Raw genomic sequence first — 19,605 nt, forward strand, 5'->3', positions numbered from 1 at the left:
TGAAAACTTGAAGATTAAAAGAAAGAAAGAAAAGGAAAAAAAACAAAAAAAACCAAAAAAACCACAAAAACCAAAACGTAACCCTGAAGAATTCTGCCTCTGCGATCTTTCTGCTCTTGTCAAGATCTTGGGAGAAGGAGGAGGAAACAAGTTTGTCTTTCTGTCTTCTGATATTCCAAACCATCGTCCGGTGCAGAGCAGCAGCAGGGAGAACCAGGTGGGGAAGAACATGCTTCCAGTTCCCTCTGGCTGTCCAGAGGTAGTGCAAGCATCAAGAAAGATACTGATGTATGTAGCATGGCTGATGGAGGGCGTCTGTTCTCTCTGCCCTGCCTTCCTATCAAAGGCTCCCTTCTTTCCGTGCACCTGGACAGACGGATTTTTAATGCCTCTTCCTATAAGGCCTTTCTGCCATTATCTCATCAAGGGGATTCTTCTGACTTCCCTCCACATCCCTCGCTCGTTTTGCCCCTTCCTCTTCTATCCTCCCCAGTTGCTATTGATTTCCCAATAGCAAGTGCTCAGACCAGTCCCGTTCACTGCTTCTGAGAGACATAAAACTTACCACTTTTGAAAAATGCTTATTATACCCCCTAATTTCAGCTGAGCCAGAGTCTCTTCTTTCACATGCAGTACCTGCACATGGAATGTTACTCTTCCACTTTCACTCTGGCTCCAGCCCAAGCAGCATGCTGGAAAACAAGTGGTTATTTCAACAGCCTGGGAAGGTCTTGGTTTCTTGACTCCTGGCTGTCTTAAGAAACCTCTGCTGCAGTTTCACAACGCTGTACTAGAAATTAATTAAGAAATCGGGCATTCTCTTAGCACAACTGCATCTTAGAGTGATCCTAAGCATTACACAGAAAATGCATGTCACGTTCTTCCTTCTCGCAGTACCTTTGGTGTCTTAGCTCTGTGCCCAGGCTATAAAGGTAGACATGGATTAGAATTATAATGCAGAAAAATAAATCTTCCGGAGCCCTTTTACTAGGTCACCCATAAGACACAATAGTTTTTACATGCAAGAATATTTTTAGGTGCTTTTGCCCTTGCTTTAATTTTGTCTGTTAATGGGAAAACTCGAAGGGGTTTTGTTAACTGGGACATGGTTTGGAGGTGTTATGCATATTAGTTCTCCTCTCCTTTTTAGTAATGCTAGTAAAATATCTTGAAAATACCTGGAAATTAAGGGCTGAACACCTCCTATATATCAAGAAATGACACTGCATGCCCTGTAACAAGAAAAAAACCCACCTCTCTTCAGGGCTGTATTGAAAGCATACCATTCAGAAAGTCACTGCACAGTGTATTTTGTGCCTGTTGGGTACTTGAAGCATGGAGGTCCAATGTTTACCCTGGCACAAACCCCCTTTCTGTTGTGATTCAGTTTAAAACTATCAAAAGAATGATGCTTGTCAGAAGCTTACTCTCGTGTCAAGAACGGCTAAATCTGTATTTATTTTGTGGGGGGTTTTTTTGGTAGCAATTAATTTAAACTAGCCCTGCTTCTTTTTGCTCTTCCCTATGCTGTTTCAAACAAACATTCAGTATATAGTTTTCCTGTTTCGCAATGTAAGAATAAAAAGCTTGCTTTCTTTTATCAGGGGCATTATCTTGGTTTCAGTGAGGTAGGAGCTGACATAGCATGTTGTGCCCACGTCTCCATAGCCAACTGTATCTGAACGGAGATGTGGATTCTGCTGCTTAAAAGCTGAAGTGAAACCTAAATCCTTTCTGAACAAAACCTGCTCCATTCTGTGCTTTATCTGTTACTGGCACTGGAGCAGAATGGTGTAAGAAAAATCTTGACTTGAAAAGCTTCACAGGAAAACATTGCTCTGTTGCTAAATCTGTGACTGAGGTCAGTTGCGGCGATATTTTAATTGCGGTTTGTACAGTGGAACACAATTAGCCAAACAGTTTGGTAAAATAAGTACTGGATGAATGTCTCGGCCATAGCTTGAAACCGGCTAGCATCATGCCCTGAAATATTAATATTCCATGTAGTGCTCCCCTCAGACTGCGTACAAAAATAGTCCCTGTCCTAGTAGAGCTGGAAATGGCTGCTGCATAACTGTGCCCAGCAAGGAAAGAGCAGAATGTATTCTTGTCGCTTGTGCTCTCATTGGGCTAACCTGGCGAAGATGTCCTCTTCTTAAAGAAATATAATTATTTCTTGGCTGTAGGAGAACACTAGGTCACACTGTGGTAAAAGTTAAGGTGTCCTAGAAAGCTTCCCTTCTTTCTTTCTTTATCTGTCAGCAACCTTATAGAAAAAGTGGGCCAGCTGCAGAGTGCTGACTTACTGTACCCTTTTCCCCTGCAAGGTTCTGCTTTGACTCACTGTCTGCTGGTAGATGGCAGTGAAAAATGAAGTGCTGAACAGATGGAGACTGTGCGGGGCTTCAACTTTAGGCTGATGAATCCTGTTTCTTCTTTTCCTAACAGGGGTAACTTGCAATCGCTTCTGACAGCCCGTCAGTGCCGGTTTTGGGACCGTCGCCTTGCCGCCTTAAGTCTGTCCCTCATGCTCTGCTTTTGCTGGCCTTTCATTGTCATTAGGTTGGATGCGATCTCTGCATACCACCCTTAAGTAAGCAAAAACCACGGGGGAAGGCACTGGGCTTACCTAGCTCCTCTCTAAAAGAGAACTTTCCAAGCCTAGCGAGGAAGAGATGACGCCTTTCAGTAGATCACGAGAGGAAATTCATTTCTTGTTGAACCACCATCTTTTGGAATAAATGTTACATTCCTCTTTGAGGCTGCAGACAGTGGTTTGAAAGGACGTTGCAGGTGCATATTGGTGCTTAGTATCCTGAAGATGTAGTGCAGCACGCTCAACCCTAAAGCTGGTTTATTTTCTGCCTGGAGACCTTCAGCTTGAAAACTTTCCTCCAAGCATTATTGCCCCTTGTAGGCACAGGTAGTATGTGATCACTTAGCAAGTATGGAATGTTCTTTCCTTTCCAGCTTGCTTCAGTTTCTATACACGGCAGCTTCTTTTTGCACGAGACCAGAGAACTATTACGATCCAATGTCTTCATTCAGTTCATGTTTTATGTCTCTCAAAGTATTTTCATATTTGATGTGTAAAGATACATTTTAGGTGACAGTTTTCTTAAAGATAAATAAAACCCCTAGCGCCTTGTTCTTAGATATCATGGTTATGGTTAGCATCATCTTGCAATTAGTCGGCATTTGTCTAGCTTCATCCATTGGTCTTGCTGTATGACCGTGTATATTGAATATTGTTAGCAAAGCCGTTACTTGCCTGTGTCGATACTTACAGACTTTGATCAAGTACTTCCTTTACTTTCTTCCTTATGGGATGATACAATCGTATTTTTCTTAGGTAAGGGGCTCTTCTTCAGCTCCCTGCTGAAAAGATGTTCACTTAGAAGTCCGGGGAAAAAAAAAAGAGAACATGCTTAACATATTAAAATATTTTAATATGGCATAACTTCCTTAAGGGTTCTACCAGAAGTCCTGGAGTTAACTTTAATTTCTGGTGGGCAATATCTCTGCAAAGGAACTGGCCTCTGCATCCTCTGCAGCAGCGTCCAGCGTGGGGGATCTGTTCAGCTTGTCAGTGCATACTGACAGCTCTGGCTCTTGCTGAGTTGGAGCAAATCATGCGTTAGAAAATGCAGCTAAGCGTTAAGAATTCTGTAAGCGGCAAGTGCCTGTTCCTTTACATGGCAAACGGTCAGAACTTCTGCAAAGCTCACGCGTGTGTTGGAAATCCTGTTTGAATTCACATAGGCGTTTTGAGAAAAGCCTGGGTTGATCAGCCTCTCCTGGTGGTGTCTTTTCAGGCGAATACACACGTACTAAGGAATGCTGTAGCTTAAGTATTCGCACAACCGTGATTTTTCTGTTGTTCAGAAACTTATTTTGATTCTGCTTCTAACAATATTATCAGTTACTGTCCGAAAAGAATCTTGCAGGAGTGAGGCGTGGGATGCCTTCTGCATTTGAAAAGCCCTTGCCTTTGAAATATGATAATTCCTGTAGCACTTAAACTTGCCGAATGTTTTCCCAAAGAGTTGTGATGTAATTTTTGGGAAGAGCAGGTTCAGCTGATCTTGTCCTGTTGCACAAGATGTTTTGCTTGTTGTTGTTCGCTGCGTCTGATGACAACTGTGAATTTTGCTTCATTCTTTTAGCTTGCAGCTGCAGATAAGCTGTCACAAACCTGTGCTCCCTCTCTATGCCTGTCTGTAGGGATTGCTAGTGGTAAAGGGAACTCTCCTTGAATAGACCCTTATAATAAATTCCAGTGCCTGGGGATCTTTTCCTGGAGCACTCAGATTGGACTCTGACTGGATTAACAGATCGGTCTCCTGCGATCACACAGCAGGCCACGTGTGACATAATTAGCAAGCTAGAAAGCGAATGGGCTTTAAAGGTGGTCACTACGGCACCAAAGCCATCTGCTTAAGCGAAGGTTCAGCTCAGGCAGTCCATTGATCCATCGTAATCTCTCGTGAGGTATTAGGCTGCAACGGGCTGCTGTGACAAATGTGGTGAACGGCAGTGACGTTATTTATAGACAAATTAATTCAGAAGACCCTCTGCTGATATTCAGGGCTGTGTTTTGCTCGCGGTTGCCCAGCTTCACCGCAACCCTCCTTAGAATATATGTATTTGCAGGTAGGCTGAATGAAACGATCTTTGCTGGAGGGATTTTGACTTCTGCTGCATTGCAGATACCCAGTGGTACCCAGGAGTAGTGTCGCTGTAAGGTATAATGAGCGTGAAGTGTAACAAGTCATAGCATGTTTGTGGACCAAATCTAAAATCTTGCTGCAAGGAGGAGTACATTGATTCAGCTTTCAGAAATTCACATTAAGACAGCATCGGTTCAGAGTCCTGACGCGATGGGCAAGTTGTAACCAGAATCTCTCGACAGCTCTATTTCAAAGCTGAAGGTACTGCAGAGCTGCAGGGACCTCCTGGGCGGTGGGGAGGGGGATGTGGATGTTTCTCAGCTTCCTGCACTGGGAAATGGCTGGGCCATCTTGGTTTTGTAGGTTTGTGATAGATAACTCGAGTTCGATGTTGCGATTTCTCCCTTGTCCCTCAATTTGTCTGGCAAACCAAGCCTGAAGGACATTCTTGCAGATCTTGAGTTGAGGTGCTGCTTGGAGAGACATGGGAATTGCAATTTTTCTTCTGTAAGATGGGCTCGGTGTGGGAAAGGCAACAGCTTCCAGGGAACTTGTCACACGTATTTTCAGAGCTTGAAATAACTCTCTCTTTAATGAGCAGCTTGTAAACAGAGGTTTGTTTTGTTTTGTTTCATAGCTACTCCTGACATCACTGGCCACAAGCGAAGTGAAAATAAAAATGAGGGGCAGGAGGCACTCATGTACTGCAAGTCTGTGGGCTTCCCGCATCCCGAGTGGGTGTGGCGCAAGAAGGTCAATGGAGTATTTGAGGTAAGAAAGCTGGGGCGTCAGGCATGTATTAACCTGCCAAAACCCCCAGTAAGGAAGGAAACGAGCACCTTGGTTTTAGGGGTATATTATTTACAGTGCCTTATAACTTCTCGAAATGCAGTTCCTCAAAAGTCTGATACGTTAGTGAGTGAAGCTGAGATTTTTTTTTCAGCAGCAGTGAGTATAAAATGGATATTTATATTGTTGCTGCGTGAACAGAGTTGCTCATTGCGTTGCTGTTGAGCAAAGTTATGAACTGTCCAGAAAGATATGAAGTTCAGGGTATTTGCTATAAATTGCAAAACTTGAGTTGTGAAATGTGATTTTAAAAATGCATTTGGTCATAAATTTCTTAAACTGTTTTCCAGTTTTTACTGTTTGAGCTCACAAGACTTAATATGAGGATGTGGCAGCGATACCTATTAGTGTTTAAGTGATCGTATTTTTTCCATGTGGCAACTGATCTAGTGAGCAAAAAAACTTGACCAGCAATTGGAATAGCAGAAGAGAAGCTGGAGGTTGCTAAATCCTCAGCCCACCTATTTTTACGTTGCTGTATGATCTGCCAGAGAGGTAGGAATTTGATTAATAGATGAAGAAAAAATGTTAAGCAAATAATAGCATGGGTTGATTGTTCACTGTTAAGTGCGAGTTTAAATTTTTAAGGGACAGTGCTGTATGAGGGACTTGCCAAGTGCTGTGAGTCATCGGAGTCCTGTATGGTGTTCTGCAGATTTCCCTTCACGCTGTCTGTCATTCTGGTGAAGTTACTTGATAAATTCACCCAAGATTAACTTTCAGGACGATCAAATGTCCATACTTCGTCAAAGTTTTGCCCCTTTTTAATTCTTTAAACGTAAGCAACTCTGGAAGTCTTTTTTTTTTTTCAAATGTAGAAAGAATATGGTGCCTCGAATTCCAGCTTCTCTAAATATTCTTGAAGTCAGTGGCTTAGGCTGCCCTGACCACAAATCTGTGAGCACTGCGTGTTTCTTTTAAAAACATAGCAAAGGCAAAAACTTATTAGGGCCGTCATACCTTAAGTAGTTAGAAAATGCTATCTAAGGCGGTGTAGAATAATCTTAACTGGTACTGCTTTTTCTTTTTTTTTTTTCCCCCCTCTACATTGAAATCGTTTTGTCCCCTGCTAGGGACTGTATTCTCTCTCCTGTTACTTGTCTCATCTGTTTAGGTCGACCTGCTTCATCTTACACTCCACTCACCAGTTTACATCAGTAACAGCTTCTCTTGAAGCAAGAGGCTGAGAACATGGTAGCTTACACGATCACAACCACTGGCATATTTTGTGGCTGATCCTGTTAAAGTAGGATAAAAGTACAGCTTGTCAGTCAAGCTGGCATTTTGGTTTTGTTGTTTTGAAGCACAGCTCACTTTAGTGAGAGATACAGTGAGAGATACCACTGACAGTGGGCTTTTCTGTTGTGTTAAGGAACCAGCCTCTTTGAAGAATCCCTCAAATCTCTTCTAGTTTCCATGACATAGAAATGAAAAGTCACCAGAACTTACTGTAAAGCTCTTGCTCTTTTCCTCTTCCACTTTTCTCCTTTTATCAGGACATCAACAACTCCTCCGGCAGATTCTTTATTTCAAATAAAGACAACTACACTGAGCTCAGCATCACAAACCTACAGATAAACGAGGATCCTGGCGAGTACCAATGCAACGCAACCAACCAGGTCGGCTCTGTCTCGGTCACAACCATCCTCCGTGTCCGCAGCCACTTGGCTCCCCTCTGGCCCTTTTTGGGGATCTTGGCAGAAATCGTTATCCTCGTTGTCATCATAGTTGTTTATGAGAAAAGGAAGCGGCCGGATGAAGTCCCAGACGGTAAGTGTGCTCAAAGCCACTTGTAAGGAGGTGGGGGGGGGGCGGGGGGGGAAGGCAAAGCGAACTTGTGGAAGCAGAACAGAGGGGCTTTGTGGCAGGAAGGCTCAGCAGCGCAGTGCGTTCAGCTCTGAGCTCTTTGCTTTCTCATCTGTTCACTCTCCAAACATTAAGCCCGGCAAGCGCAGAGGGTCCAAGTGCTGTCCGAAGTCCTAACGCTGGATTTCCCCAAGGTCTCAGACTGTGGGGTGGGAGGGCGGTTATTTCATTGTCTTTAAAGCTTTTGTTACACAAGGTGGGTCTAGCGCTCCCATCTCTTTCCTGCTGTATTAGCCCTGAGAAATCCTGCACGTCAGCCCTAAGGAGCGTAGAGCAGCACAAGGGGAGAGCTGGAAACACTAATCCCTGATGGCACTCCCTCTTCCATGTGGCATCTGGATTGGACACTGGGCAGGTTTTGTAAGGCAACGTTACGCTTCAAGGGATTGGGACTGCAGAGATGCTTCGGAAATAAAACATGTTTTCAACGTTAAAAGGGCGGGGGGTAGGGCCCTTATTTTGGTCTGTAACAGAATTTGTATTTAAAGAATGCTCTGGAAATGATATCTAATTGTAGCCACTGAGTTATATTTTCTAAAGATTAGGTATTTACTATCAGGTTTGATGGTAGCACTAATTAGTTACACTGTGTTTGGTACACAAAAAAGTAGTAACTCTTTCATCTTTGAGCTGCTTCTGCATACCTTCCTCTTTTAAAGATGGGGAAAGGGGCAGTTTGAGGCTAAAATGAGTATTTGAAAGAACCACATCGAGAAACAGGCTGCTTACTACAGTGTTTATTAGGAAAACCTATCCAAGGAATCCTCATGAGATACACGTGGCTGGTGTGCCATCGTGCTGTAGGAACATGACGTGTCCAAGTAATGGAGCAGGTGCTTTAGAGTACGTGGAAGGGCAACATGCTGAATCAGCACGGGGAGCACTGAATCATCAGCGTATTCCTGGGTTGGACGAGCCCTCTAGCATGGTAGATAACTTCCCAAGGCAGCAGTGTTGCGCCTTGTGCGGCAATGACTAGTTGTTGTCGAGCTGCTCAAGGGATCGGTAACAACACAGCAAGACGTTTGCCCTTTGGGATGAAAATGTAGGTGCTGAAACACTGATCTGCTTGTGAAGTTTGGGCAAAAACAGCTTCACGGTTCCTGAGCTATATTTCAGAGAATGAAGAAAAAAAAAATTATGAAAGAGATAATAAATATTAATACTCCGAGAATGGCTGAGGCTTGGATCACTTCCGTAGCAGATGAAAACTGTCTGAAGTAGTGCATACCTAGAGGAAACTAGCTTTTGATCTTAACCACTTGAGTAGCACTTACTAACTGCTTATAGAGCATGCATTGAGACTGGTCTAGGTGTGTATCCAACAAAATTTAAACTGTGTAGTGCATGCTCCTATGCATAACTAACAGCTTCACAGTTGCTAAGGGGTTTATACTGCCAGCAGTTTGTCCTCAAAGTGGCTCTCAACCAGCCCAGAAAACTTCAAAAAAAGACAATTTAAATGTTCTCTTGCACTTCTCCCGTATTGCTATGCCACTTTGGCCTAACTTTGATGTCGGGATGGCCGGAGAGAATCTCCCCTCTGTGTTGGTGGCTGTTCATAGTTCCCCTGCGTTTCAGACTTTCACTTGATGAAGTTTCACAAGGACCGAAACAAGATATCGGATTGTAATTTGACATGTAAATATTCATTGCAAGCAGCCTCAGATGGACTTAATCCAATAGAAATTGGCTTTGACTTGACCAGATCGCAGTGCAACCGCCATGTTAGTGTGATTAAGCACACGTTGGAGCTGAAGAGTTCACTACCTGTTTGTTTCAAAGGCTGAAGTTTTCCTGGCTGGCCTGGCGCTCTTCAGGTGCCTGAGGGACCCAGGCTTATCATCTCTGATGGAGACATCCAAGATGATGAGCCGAGTAACTGAGGCTACTAAATTTGCTTGCTCAGTCTGCTGTTATTTTGAAGGCAGCTAAGCTTGAGTCCTGGAGAGCGATGCACCTCTGTGGTGGACAAATGTTTTCTCTGTCCGCTTTCTTGGAGGACAAAATCCGATACTGAATATCACAGTCAATATCTGTGTATTAGGTTTGCCTGGATGAAGAGACACAATCGGCGTAATACCTTCTCAAGTGAAGGCCGACTTGAGTCCTACATTCCCTTGGATACTCTTGCATTTTCCGTAATGGCATTTGAAGCTTTCTGTGATACCGTGGTGGGGAAACACCCTATAAGCAGGGGCATTTTACAAATGCATATGTGAGAAATCGTTGATAGTCTGCTGATTTCCACACTTGGATGTTTTATTTAGGTTATTCTTAATCTTATTATTTTAAATACATTGTTACGAAATGCCAAAGTTAATGTTTTAATGCAATGGTGTGCTTATCGTTTGGAATTTAAACTCTCTGCTTCCAAAATCATACATCCGCCTCCGCATGCTGCAGCGAGCTGTAGCGGGTAACATCAGTGAGCCTATAGCTGAGCCAGCAACTCGTGCAGATATTAGTCTAAACACCATATTACTTAACTTAAATATTATTTGGCAACAGCCGTGATCTCTCTCAACTATCAGCTGGTTTTCCAAAATTTTTTTTATTGGTTTTGATGTGTTTAAGCTTTAAGGACAAGGGTTATGGTTGTGCCAGATCTTCATGTGAAGCTGCTGCAGCAATAACGAGGGAGCTGTTAGTGCCGCCTAGCTAACAGGGATAAAAACTGGTAGTAGTAACCTCACTAATGGCCCTTTGTGCTGGGATGTGAATTTTGCCCTTGGACCTCTCCAAATTTTTCCTTAGACACTGAGATTCCTTCATGTTCCCCACCGTCACCCGTCTCCCCGTGGCGGAATAACTCTGGACCTTCCTTAGTCACCAGATTTCTCCAAAGTTCTTCCTTTGCTCTGGAGTAGCAGGTAGAAGCAGCCAAAAAAACCCCAGCCACGTTTGAGGATGGATGGCCATTTTGCATCTTTCTTTGGACCACTGCCTAGTGGATCATTATCGTTCAGCTTGGCACGTCCTTCTGCTGCAGGCTGTCTGTTCCTGCAGATAAGGTGACTGCTACCGGTAAACAGCCTAAATGTTGGGGTGCAAGCCTTGTACCTGTAGTCTCGCCCCCCTGCAATGTGTTGGGGTGGCCCATGGGGTGCTGTAGGTCCCACCTTAGGGAGAGGAGGGGGGATGTCTCCCAGAGAATCCTCTGAGGTGCCGGCTAATGTCTGTCCTGTTAAGATCTCAGGAGTGAGGATTTCTACATAGACCTAGTGCAAAGATGACTTATTCAGGACACTTTAAGGATTTCTTAAAAAGTTTTGGAGAAAAACAGCGATGCTGAATGTGGTAACATCCCCTGTATACAGAAAAATCATAGCCTTTCTGGAGCTGAAGGAACTGTTAAATCGACAGTCTAGAAGTACACCCGTAGCCTGTGCAGAGCCTGAGTGATAACAGCGTAGGACGAAGTGCCCTTCAGCTGCATTTTTCTTGGGTGCTGCTGGGAGATGCTGGTGCCCACGCTGAGCTCTTACCTCGCGCGGGACCCAGGTGACGTGGTTTCCAGGTCTGGCTCGGTTAAGCCTACACAAGTAACAGGCAGCCCTTCGGAGTGTGCTGTGTTCACCCCCTCGGACGAAACCAGCCCAAGCTGAAAGCTGGAGCAGGATTGCTCCAGACTCCACTAATAACAGGCAGACTTAATTTGAGTCCTTTTACCTTTCTCAGCTGTACTAGCCTGCCTTCGCTGAGGTGCCACCTTCCAGAAACTGCTCATCTTGCTGCTCTTTGAGAACTGCATTGAACTCTTTTTAGCATTTGCACATCTCCAAAGAATCCCCCGATTCAATGCTGCATAAGGTGGTGAGACAGCAAATCCTGAGGGTCCCCCCCACTCCACCCTGACTGATTTTTAGAGGAGTATGATGTTTCTCAGGCAAACCTCAGAAATACGTAACCCTTTGACAAACCAGATCAGTAATTTCAGTGTTTGTATTTGCAGTGTGCTTGTGTACGCACAAGAGGGTATTTGTAAGAACTTCATAGAGAAGTGAGTGGTCTTGCAGCTGCATCAGCCTTAAAAAAAAAAAAAAAAAAAAAAAAAAAAGCAAGGCTTGAGGGCTGTACCTTTTTGGTGAGTCTAAACAAAGAAGTGCCAAAAAGGACTTTTGGTAACTGATGCTGAACGGAAGCACCCCGTTGCTTGTGGGGGATGTGACTGTTTGGAGAGAAACTTCTCTATCCTGGAAGGTGTCTGGGATGCTTTCCAGAGCGCTTGGGAACTCTACCCGGCCAGCCAGAATAAAGCCGATGGAATGAATTCCCTTTTCCCTCTCTCTCATCTCCATGTTCCTTCCACAGGCTAAAAACTACCTGTCTTAGTGTGCCAACTACCTCATCTCTTGGCGGATGAGTAGAGTGACAGATAACCCGGTGAAACTTGGAGCGGTTCTTCTCAATTTGCTGTTTAGCTGCAGAGTGAGGCCGCTTAGGTTTCAGTCTGGGGGGATAAAGGGCTGTGCGCTACGAGACGCTTTCCCAATGTATTCGCTGGCCTTACGAAAGGTGTTACCTCCGTCTAGAAGCGCTGCCATGCTGGGAGGGCGAGGACACTCATTTTAACTTTGGCATTTCCTGACCGCAGGTTTTTTTTTTTTTTTTTGCATGGACCTTGCTTTTTGTCTTCAGTTTATTTGCTTTTTATGCCACGGAACAGGGCTGCTCAGTAGCTCCTTTGCTAGTGTTTCCTCCTTCACATAATTCAGTTTATTTTTTCCTTCTGCTGCTGTAGAGCAGAAAAAGGAACTTTGCACCCGTGAAATCCGCATTTCCACCAGAAATGGTGTAAGGATGGCATTAGCGGATGCCCAGTGCAGGTTCTTGCTGTCGTGCCTGTGGACTAGGGGCGTTCTCGTCCTCCTGGGAGGGGAGGTGACTGCAGTGAGTACCTCCAGTAACCTGCCCGCAGGTGCGAGCCCCCTTGCATCCAAATTATGCGCTGGAAGGAGGAAGGGGAGGGCAGATCGCCCTTGAATTTCTGCATCCTTTCAAAATGAGAGTTTTGACTTGCTTTACACGTGGTAAAGCACTATACGGATCACATACCTTTTTCCAGAGAGCGGCTAGGTTTTATAACATCAAGAGCGGGTGAATAACGTGCAGCTGCCGGTGGCTTTTGGTGATGAAAGCTGCATGAATGTGGCATGTCGAGGCCAGAGACGCTGGCGCATCACTGCATGTACGACGGGAAGCGGTTTCAGCAGGGGACTGCTGATGCATTTTGCTCAGAATGCAAGTTGCTTGGGCTTCCCTTGACAATAAAAGGAAGCAAATAGCTTTTTATTCCTCTGTGGTATAGCTTAAGCTGCTTATTTTTGATAGATGTAGCAATCAGCCATTGTGACCCGAATGTAGTATATCAAAGATTCCTAAAGAAAGTGCTTTTTCTGTTGTTGTTGGATCAAATAGCCTAAAATTAGCAAAGACGCTGTTTTAAAGGGTGTGTTCTGGGGTAAGTAGAAAGTAAAAACTTCTTGGCTACATTCCCCCGCAGGAATGTAAACAGTTTTTACTTTGAAATCCATATTCTATGTGATCTTTAGTTCAATGCCATGAGGTGACTGGGTTATAACATGTCCTTTTTCATTCTTCCCTTCTCATTCCTCAGCTTAATACAAAGACTTCCCATAACTGTTTTTCTGCTCCGGCTCTGCAGAAGCTCCATCCATATCCCCACATTCTTTCTAATACTCACTTTTTTTTTCTTGACTTTCCCTGTTCCTGCTATTACTGTAAGTAATTTAAAGAACAAAATGTTTTCACTGAAACGGTTTACCTTGTAACAAGTTAATTTGGGTTTTTTTTTTTTTCCTCTTACCCGCACCTTTCTCTCCCACGCTTAAAATTCACCAAGGGGAGAAAATTGTCAGACAGGCACACTGCGAGGCTGTGTAGCTGTCAACTACACCTAACAGCGAGCATCGTTGTATCACAGTGGTAATCGAATAGCCTGGCTCCTCTGGGCCTTTATGTACTGATTTTGTTAGATGCTATTACAGGATCAGAATTCCTCCAGTCTAATGTAAGTAATCTTGGCCAGAGAGTCTCCGCTGCCGATCCGCTTGTGCCTTCATTCCATTTCAGAGCAACTGCTTTATTTTTATTGGTTTGCTTTACGGAGCAAGATGAGCGTCTCCGTTCGCCTCTTCTTCCCCCTCCCTCCAAACTATTCCTGTTAATGAAGCCAAAGAGAAGAGCGTTGCTCCGAACCCGACGTGCATCGTGGTGGTAAATGCCGCCTTCGAATCTTTGCGGGCAACCAAAGCCCTAAATGGTTAATGCAGGTTGTAACGCTTGCGTCCCTGCGAACAGCTACCTGGTGAGAAAGCATCACGTCCTGCCTGGCTGCGGGCTGCTCCGAGTGCTCCGTGTGGAGCCTTCTGAATGTTTTACCAGTTAAGAACTGAAAAATTAGTAAAAAAAAACTTTTAATTTTTCCAACTTGGGCAACCACATCTAAATTCTTATAAATGTTCTTCTTAAAAGTTTTCAAGCTGCTGTCAAATTTTCTCTTCCCAGAAAGCAAAATCTTAAGCTAGCTTTTAAATATAAAAATTCCCCAGCGGTCTCTGTAATAGTTCCAACAAATTGCTTTGCAGACCGTAGAGGTTTGTATTGTAACACAGCACCCCGAAGCTGCCACAGGCGCTGGCTTTTCCTTTCGAGCACTTGAACAGGAATTGAACATAAGTTTCATTTTAATAATGTTCCAGTTCGCTATCGATCTGTAAAGGCAGGTCTGAGGGTTGCCACGTGCCAGTATAAGAACTGTTGCTGAAGCTGCTGGTCTTGACTCCTCTCTGTGTAGATTTCTTTCCAAGTTTTAAAGCACGAGCAGAACTGTGGAGTCCCTTCGGATGCAAAAATTTGAGTTTTAGTGCTGGAACTACCTGTTGGTGTGTGGTTTTTAACCTCCACCAGTCATAAGAGGCTACGCAAGATTTAACTGATATTAAAAATAAATACTGTAGCTTTCCAAAGGTGGTAAAAGAAACTCAGTAACATCTAAAATGCCTTCTAAATTAAGGCTGAAAGTAAAGGGGGGGGGGGGGTGTGCGCCACAAAACACAGCCCCCTTCTCGGACTGCTGAAGCATGAGTTACGTTCCCAGACCATTAATACCAGTGGAGGAGCTAAAGCAAATCTCTTTGTCACCACCTTGCAATTTTAATGTCCAGATACTTTTGCCTGGAAGGATTGATTACACGGGTTACACGATGCGTTGCAGACAGCAGCAATTCTAACCTTTCAGTTCAGAAGTGCGCTATTTCAGGGCAACGCTAAGCAGATAACCGCCGTGCCCACGAGAAAGGCTTGGCCGGTTGGGGTTTTCTTTAATCCGGTATTCTATGAACAGTGGGGGTTTTGGAGTCCGCAGACCCCCTCCAAATTCAAAAGGCAATTCCTGCAAAAGGAGGGGTTTAGTGTGGTCAATTATAAAATTACAGCTCGCCTGGCAGCGTTTCGGGAGCCCCGCGGGTGCGGAATGGAATGAAGCAGCACACTGGGAGGATGTTCTCTATGGCCGGAGGTTTTACATGCTGTTGGAGACAATCGGTTACTAGGGCAGGTCTTCTGGCATAAAGGTTTTGAGTTATGTTGATATTTGTCGGTTACTATGACTTCTTTTTTTTTTTTTTTTCCCCCCCCCCTCCCTTCAATTGCATCATACCCTTAAAAAAATGGTGGTAAGTGAGAGATCTGCATGCTTTGGAGTTTGTTTAATCTCCGCTTCAGTCTATACAATGCACAAGTCATAATGTTAACACTTTTTCTTAAAACTTCTTCATTCACGTTCACAACTAATTTGGATTTCAGTTTGCTGTTTTTAATCTTGATTTAGTCTAATTTTGTACTTATTTTTCTGTTGTTCTGTTGCCCCCTGATTTCGCTAAGGTTTCGGTCTCTGTCTGTACTGTGCTGGGGATGCTTTTCCAGCAGTTAAATGGCTGACCAGGATAGTAACGCACAGAGCAGCTTTCCTCGGTCTTATTTTATCTCCGTTCAGGTTATAGATGGGAAAGGGAGGAGCGGTGGTGATCCACCATATAATCTTAAGTATTCTAATAGGCATTTTTGTTGGATCTTTGTTAGGAAAACACCGGATGGCAGCCTTTATAAATGTGAAGCTTTTTTTTTCTTTTTTAAACACACAAAACTACTTATCTGAAATAGGCGTCTAAATATTTTCACAGAGAAGGAAAAATGGTTATTTTATAGCGAGAGAGAGCTTGTATCTTAACGGTGCAGTCTGATATTTCTGAAGTCCAGCCAAACAAACTCCCAAAGATGTCGATGATGCTTGCTAGAAAGCTGAGATAACCGAGTAGCAGCGCTGATCTGGGGGTGGGGGGAACCAAGGGCTTGCTGTCTGTCCGAGGCTCTTCCCAGCCAGCGTGCCGAGTACGTAGCGCAGCCTGCTTTAAGATCTTTTGTGAATCAAAAGATGTTTGTGGAGGGAGGTTCTAGATTTACTCTGCTGTGCTTTGTGTTTCAGTACCTGATGTGTCTCTGTATATCTCCACTGTATATACAACAGCACATTGATGTCTGGTTGTCCTTACTAGTCCTAGTTCTCTCTGTATCTTGTCCGATAGTGTACTGTTGCTGGTAATGGACTTCTGTGGACACTGGTGTGTCGCTAGTGTGTTATTTTGGCTGTAAAGCTCTTGGTTTGTGGTTAGTTCTTTATTTTTTTGAAATATTTCTTTTTTTTGTTCCGGTCACTGTCTGTGCTAGCGGTGGCTTTGCCTATCCGTTGCCTTGAAGGTGCAGGTGGAGTAATGTCCCCTTTGACCGACATTACTCCTAGCGTGTGCTCATGCGGATGCCTACACTGTTAAGACTGTAATTTCCATAACTGCTTCATGTGCACTAAGCACCCTTGTGGAATCCTGCTGAGAGTTTCTTAAAGACTTCAGTGAAAAATCCCTCTAGCACGTGGTGGGAACGGCAACTGTTGAGTGCCAAAAGCAGCAGGTCCTGAATTGGTCCCCCCAAAACACTTCTACAGGAGCGTTAACTTTCTGGACTGATTTTTGTACTGCTGTTTAACTGCACTTCCGTCTTCTGTACTGCAGCTTGGGGGCAAAATAAGGTGTTTCACAATTCAAAAAAATGTTCAATTGGTCACGAAAGAGCTAACGCGAAACATTACTCATTGGCAGACCTTTTACCAATTCTTAAAAGAGAATATTTTTGCCAAGAGACACAGGCAGAACAATGCTGTCAGTCTTCTGTAGCTGAAGTCTGTTGTGTCTGGAGGTATTGCAACACCCCCAACTCTTTTTCCTGGTGTTTGGAGCCCTGTGCTCTGCCGGACACACGCACAATGCCTGCTGCTATCCAAGGACTGCGTTTGGATACTTGAATCAAGTATTGCACCTTCAACCTCCTCCTAACCTGGTCCGTTCTAATTAGACATTGAGAAAAATGGAGTATGTAGAGGTTGTATCATCCGTGGGGGGAGATGAGCGTATGGTGTATATACCCTGGTGTGTATATACCAGCGATTACCCATCAGCAGTTGAGGAACGGCTTAAAAAAACCCCCCAAAACATTAAAAAAAAAAAAATCAATGCAAGAAAACAACCAGCAGGATTTTACAACTGAAACGTTGGTTTGTCTTCTCATCTATTTTTTACGAGATTGAACCACTGGAACTTGGGGACAAGATGAGTCTGACCATATTGCAACAATCTGTCCGCTACAGTTGCAGTTCTTCATGACAAGCATTCAAAGTGTTAACTAAAACCATCGAAGCAACATACCTGCCATTAAAACTCGAATCCAGAAAAATAACTCCATGAACCTTTGCACTACCAAGTGGAATGGCCTTTAATGCTGTAGATAGATCGGGGTGCTGTTTGCGGGTCAGCCGGTGGTACGCTGCAAAGACTGACTCTCTTTTTTTCTTTCCTTTCCTTGTCTTTCCCTGGATTGCCTCGGAATTCTTGCTGCAGATGATGAACCAGCTGGGCCAATGTAAGTGCATTTCAAGAGAAAAATATTGCTGGGCTTAATCTGAGGGTTTATGGGAGTTTGCAGGATGTAAGATTGATATTGGGTGTGACATTACCAATGGTGACGGACCCTTTTGTCGTTTGTTAGCGTTGGGGTGATGAAAAGTGGTACCTGCAAGGTCCCCGCTAGAAAAAAAGGGTATTGCTGAAGGAGTTAGAAACAAGTATTTGTGCTGGAGCCACCACGTGGTCTCCCCGACGGCCTGCTGTAGCAGATTTGAGAGGGGTTTTGTACAAATATCTTAAGCAATTGGCAGGGGAGGGGCGGGGGGGACGGCTTCAGTTGTAAAAAGGCAGCGGCAAAACGGGGAAGCAGAATGACGGATGTAGGAGGTGAATTGCACGGGGCAAGAAGGTGGCAACGTACAAACAGCCTGAAAGCCATGTTGTCTTTAGCCCCTTGAGTTAAACAGCATTTCATTCTTCCTCCTCCCAACTTAGTGTGTACAGAGACTTTTTTTTTCCTACGGTTGTGATTGATTTTGGTGCATTTCTTTATTTTGCCAGGAAAACCAATTCTACAAACAATCATAAAGATAAAAACTTACGCCAGAGAAACACAAATTAAGAATGCTTATCACGTAAGTATGACTCGCCCACATCTCAGAAACGGTCAGGCTGAAGTCCTCCTTTTTCTGTAGTGGTTGGGGTGCGTAAATGTACCCTGTTCCGTGTATTAAAAAGTCACTGGCTGCTCAGAGGATGGCACTAGCCTTCCTGCCGCCTTCCGAGAGCACTGGGGGTTATCAAAAGATTTCTTTCGTAAAATAACGCAGGTAGTTTAATGATCCGGTAGCTGTCAAACTCCGCATAATCACGCTACTGCTAATTAAAAAAAAAAAAAACAAACCCCAAACCCCTCCTCGTTCAGTCTTAAATCTGGAAGCTAGCCTTGGCTGGGAAGCCTTTGCCGTCGTTTAAGACCGAAACGGATGTTAAGCGCTTTGATTGCTCGCTGTTATGGCACGTGATGTTGAAAATGCTGCCAGGCATTGACTAGCGCCTTTTCTCGTTTCTTTTTTAGAGCTTTAAGTTTCTGAGAGACTGATGGCAATAGGACCTGCTAAATTTAAGGGTTGGAACTCTTGGTTCTAGAACTCCAGTTCTGTCTGGTTTTTTTGTTTTTTGTTTTTTTTTTTTTTCTCTCCTCCTTTTCAAGTGAGCAACAATATGACTGTCTAAAGCATGCCTTATTTAGCCTCTCCTGTAAGGATGACCTAGCCAGATAAATTTTAATAACGCTTCAGTGTAGAAGGTGTAAACTATTTTGGGCTTGATGTGCTGTGAATGCTGCTTTTTTTTTTTTTCCTCCTTAATCTATTTAAACATTAGAAGTAGTAAGTCGGTTCACGCATGCGCCATTTTTTACTTCCTGTAGCTGTTAAAATTGGCAAAGCTCTAAAACGCACCGCTGCCATCTAGTGATACTTTTTGTAAAGTACAGCAAAACTTAAAAATATATACAGTATATATTTATATTTTGGGGAGGGGGAAAAACCAAAATACAGTAATTGTGTTTCATTTTTAAGCTGCTGATATTCATTCCTTACTGTATGTCTGAAAGATGAGAGAATTATACTGTTCTGGTACTTAGAGAAGTAATATAAACTGAAATTATCTTAAGGGCTTAACCTATACAGAGAGACTTGGGTGTCCTATAATCAGACTTCAAAAGCTGGAATGGTTCGACGTGGTGGAATGCAGTTGAAAACAAAAACAAAACTTCAGTTTATAAATATATATATATGATTGCTTTTTAAGTGATTTTTTTTTTTTGTTAACTCATGTAAATTCTCAAATCCTTTTGCACTGACGTGTTCAACATATTCTTGTACATTCAATTCAGGCAAACTTTTATAATTTTCTTTTTTTTTTTTTGTTTAAATGATGAAATGTTACAGCATGGTGATATTCTATGCAACTAGTTATACTCTTTAGTTTAACACTGTAATTTCTCATGATTTAAAGATTGTAGAAATAGACCTAACAGGGTTCTCATGATGTGCGTAACTGTAGATGCATGAACTTGTGTTCTGTGTATTTGTTGAAGTGCAATGATGTATAAAAGTGGATTCACCTGTTTTTAAAAATAAAACACTGACAAAAAAACATGAGAGACTTTTTGTTTTGGGTTTTTTTCCCCTGAATATTTAATCGCGCTTAAGCTCGTGTATCCCGAGCGCTGG

The 19,605-nt window shown here is 43.5% G+C and overlaps 1 protein-coding gene across 3 annotated transcripts in view; it reads left to right on the forward strand.

Moving 5' to 3' along the window:
* NPTN (neuroplastin) overlaps nucleotides 1-19,533 on the forward strand; it is a 56,891-nt gene extending 37,358 nt beyond the window's left edge. Inside the window, exons 4-8 of one of the 3 annotated variants that reach the window (XM_076348554.1) lie at nucleotides 5,308-5,441; nucleotides 7,016-7,289; nucleotides 17,360-17,381; nucleotides 17,927-18,000; nucleotides 18,444-19,533. In XM_076348554.1, the coding sequence (XP_076204669.1) occupies nucleotides 5,308-5,441; nucleotides 7,016-7,289; nucleotides 17,360-17,381; nucleotides 17,927-17,987 (491 nt within the window). In that variant the 3' untranslated portion in view covers nucleotides 17,988-18,000; nucleotides 18,444-19,533. Of the gene's footprint in view, nucleotides 1-5,307; nucleotides 5,442-7,015; nucleotides 7,290-7,619; nucleotides 10,588-17,359; nucleotides 17,382-17,926; nucleotides 18,001-18,443 lie in introns of those variants that run through there. The other 2 variants (XM_076348555.1, XM_076348556.1) reach the window with 2 other exon arrangements.
* Nucleotides 19,534-19,605: the final 72 nt, after the last annotated feature.

The sequence above is a fragment of the Aptenodytes patagonicus genome, chromosome 10 (genome assembly GCF_965638725.1).
Source record: "Aptenodytes patagonicus chromosome 10, bAptPat1.pri.cur, whole genome shotgun sequence".
Lineage (NCBI taxonomy): Eukaryota > Metazoa > Chordata > Aves > Sphenisciformes > Spheniscidae > Aptenodytes > Aptenodytes patagonicus.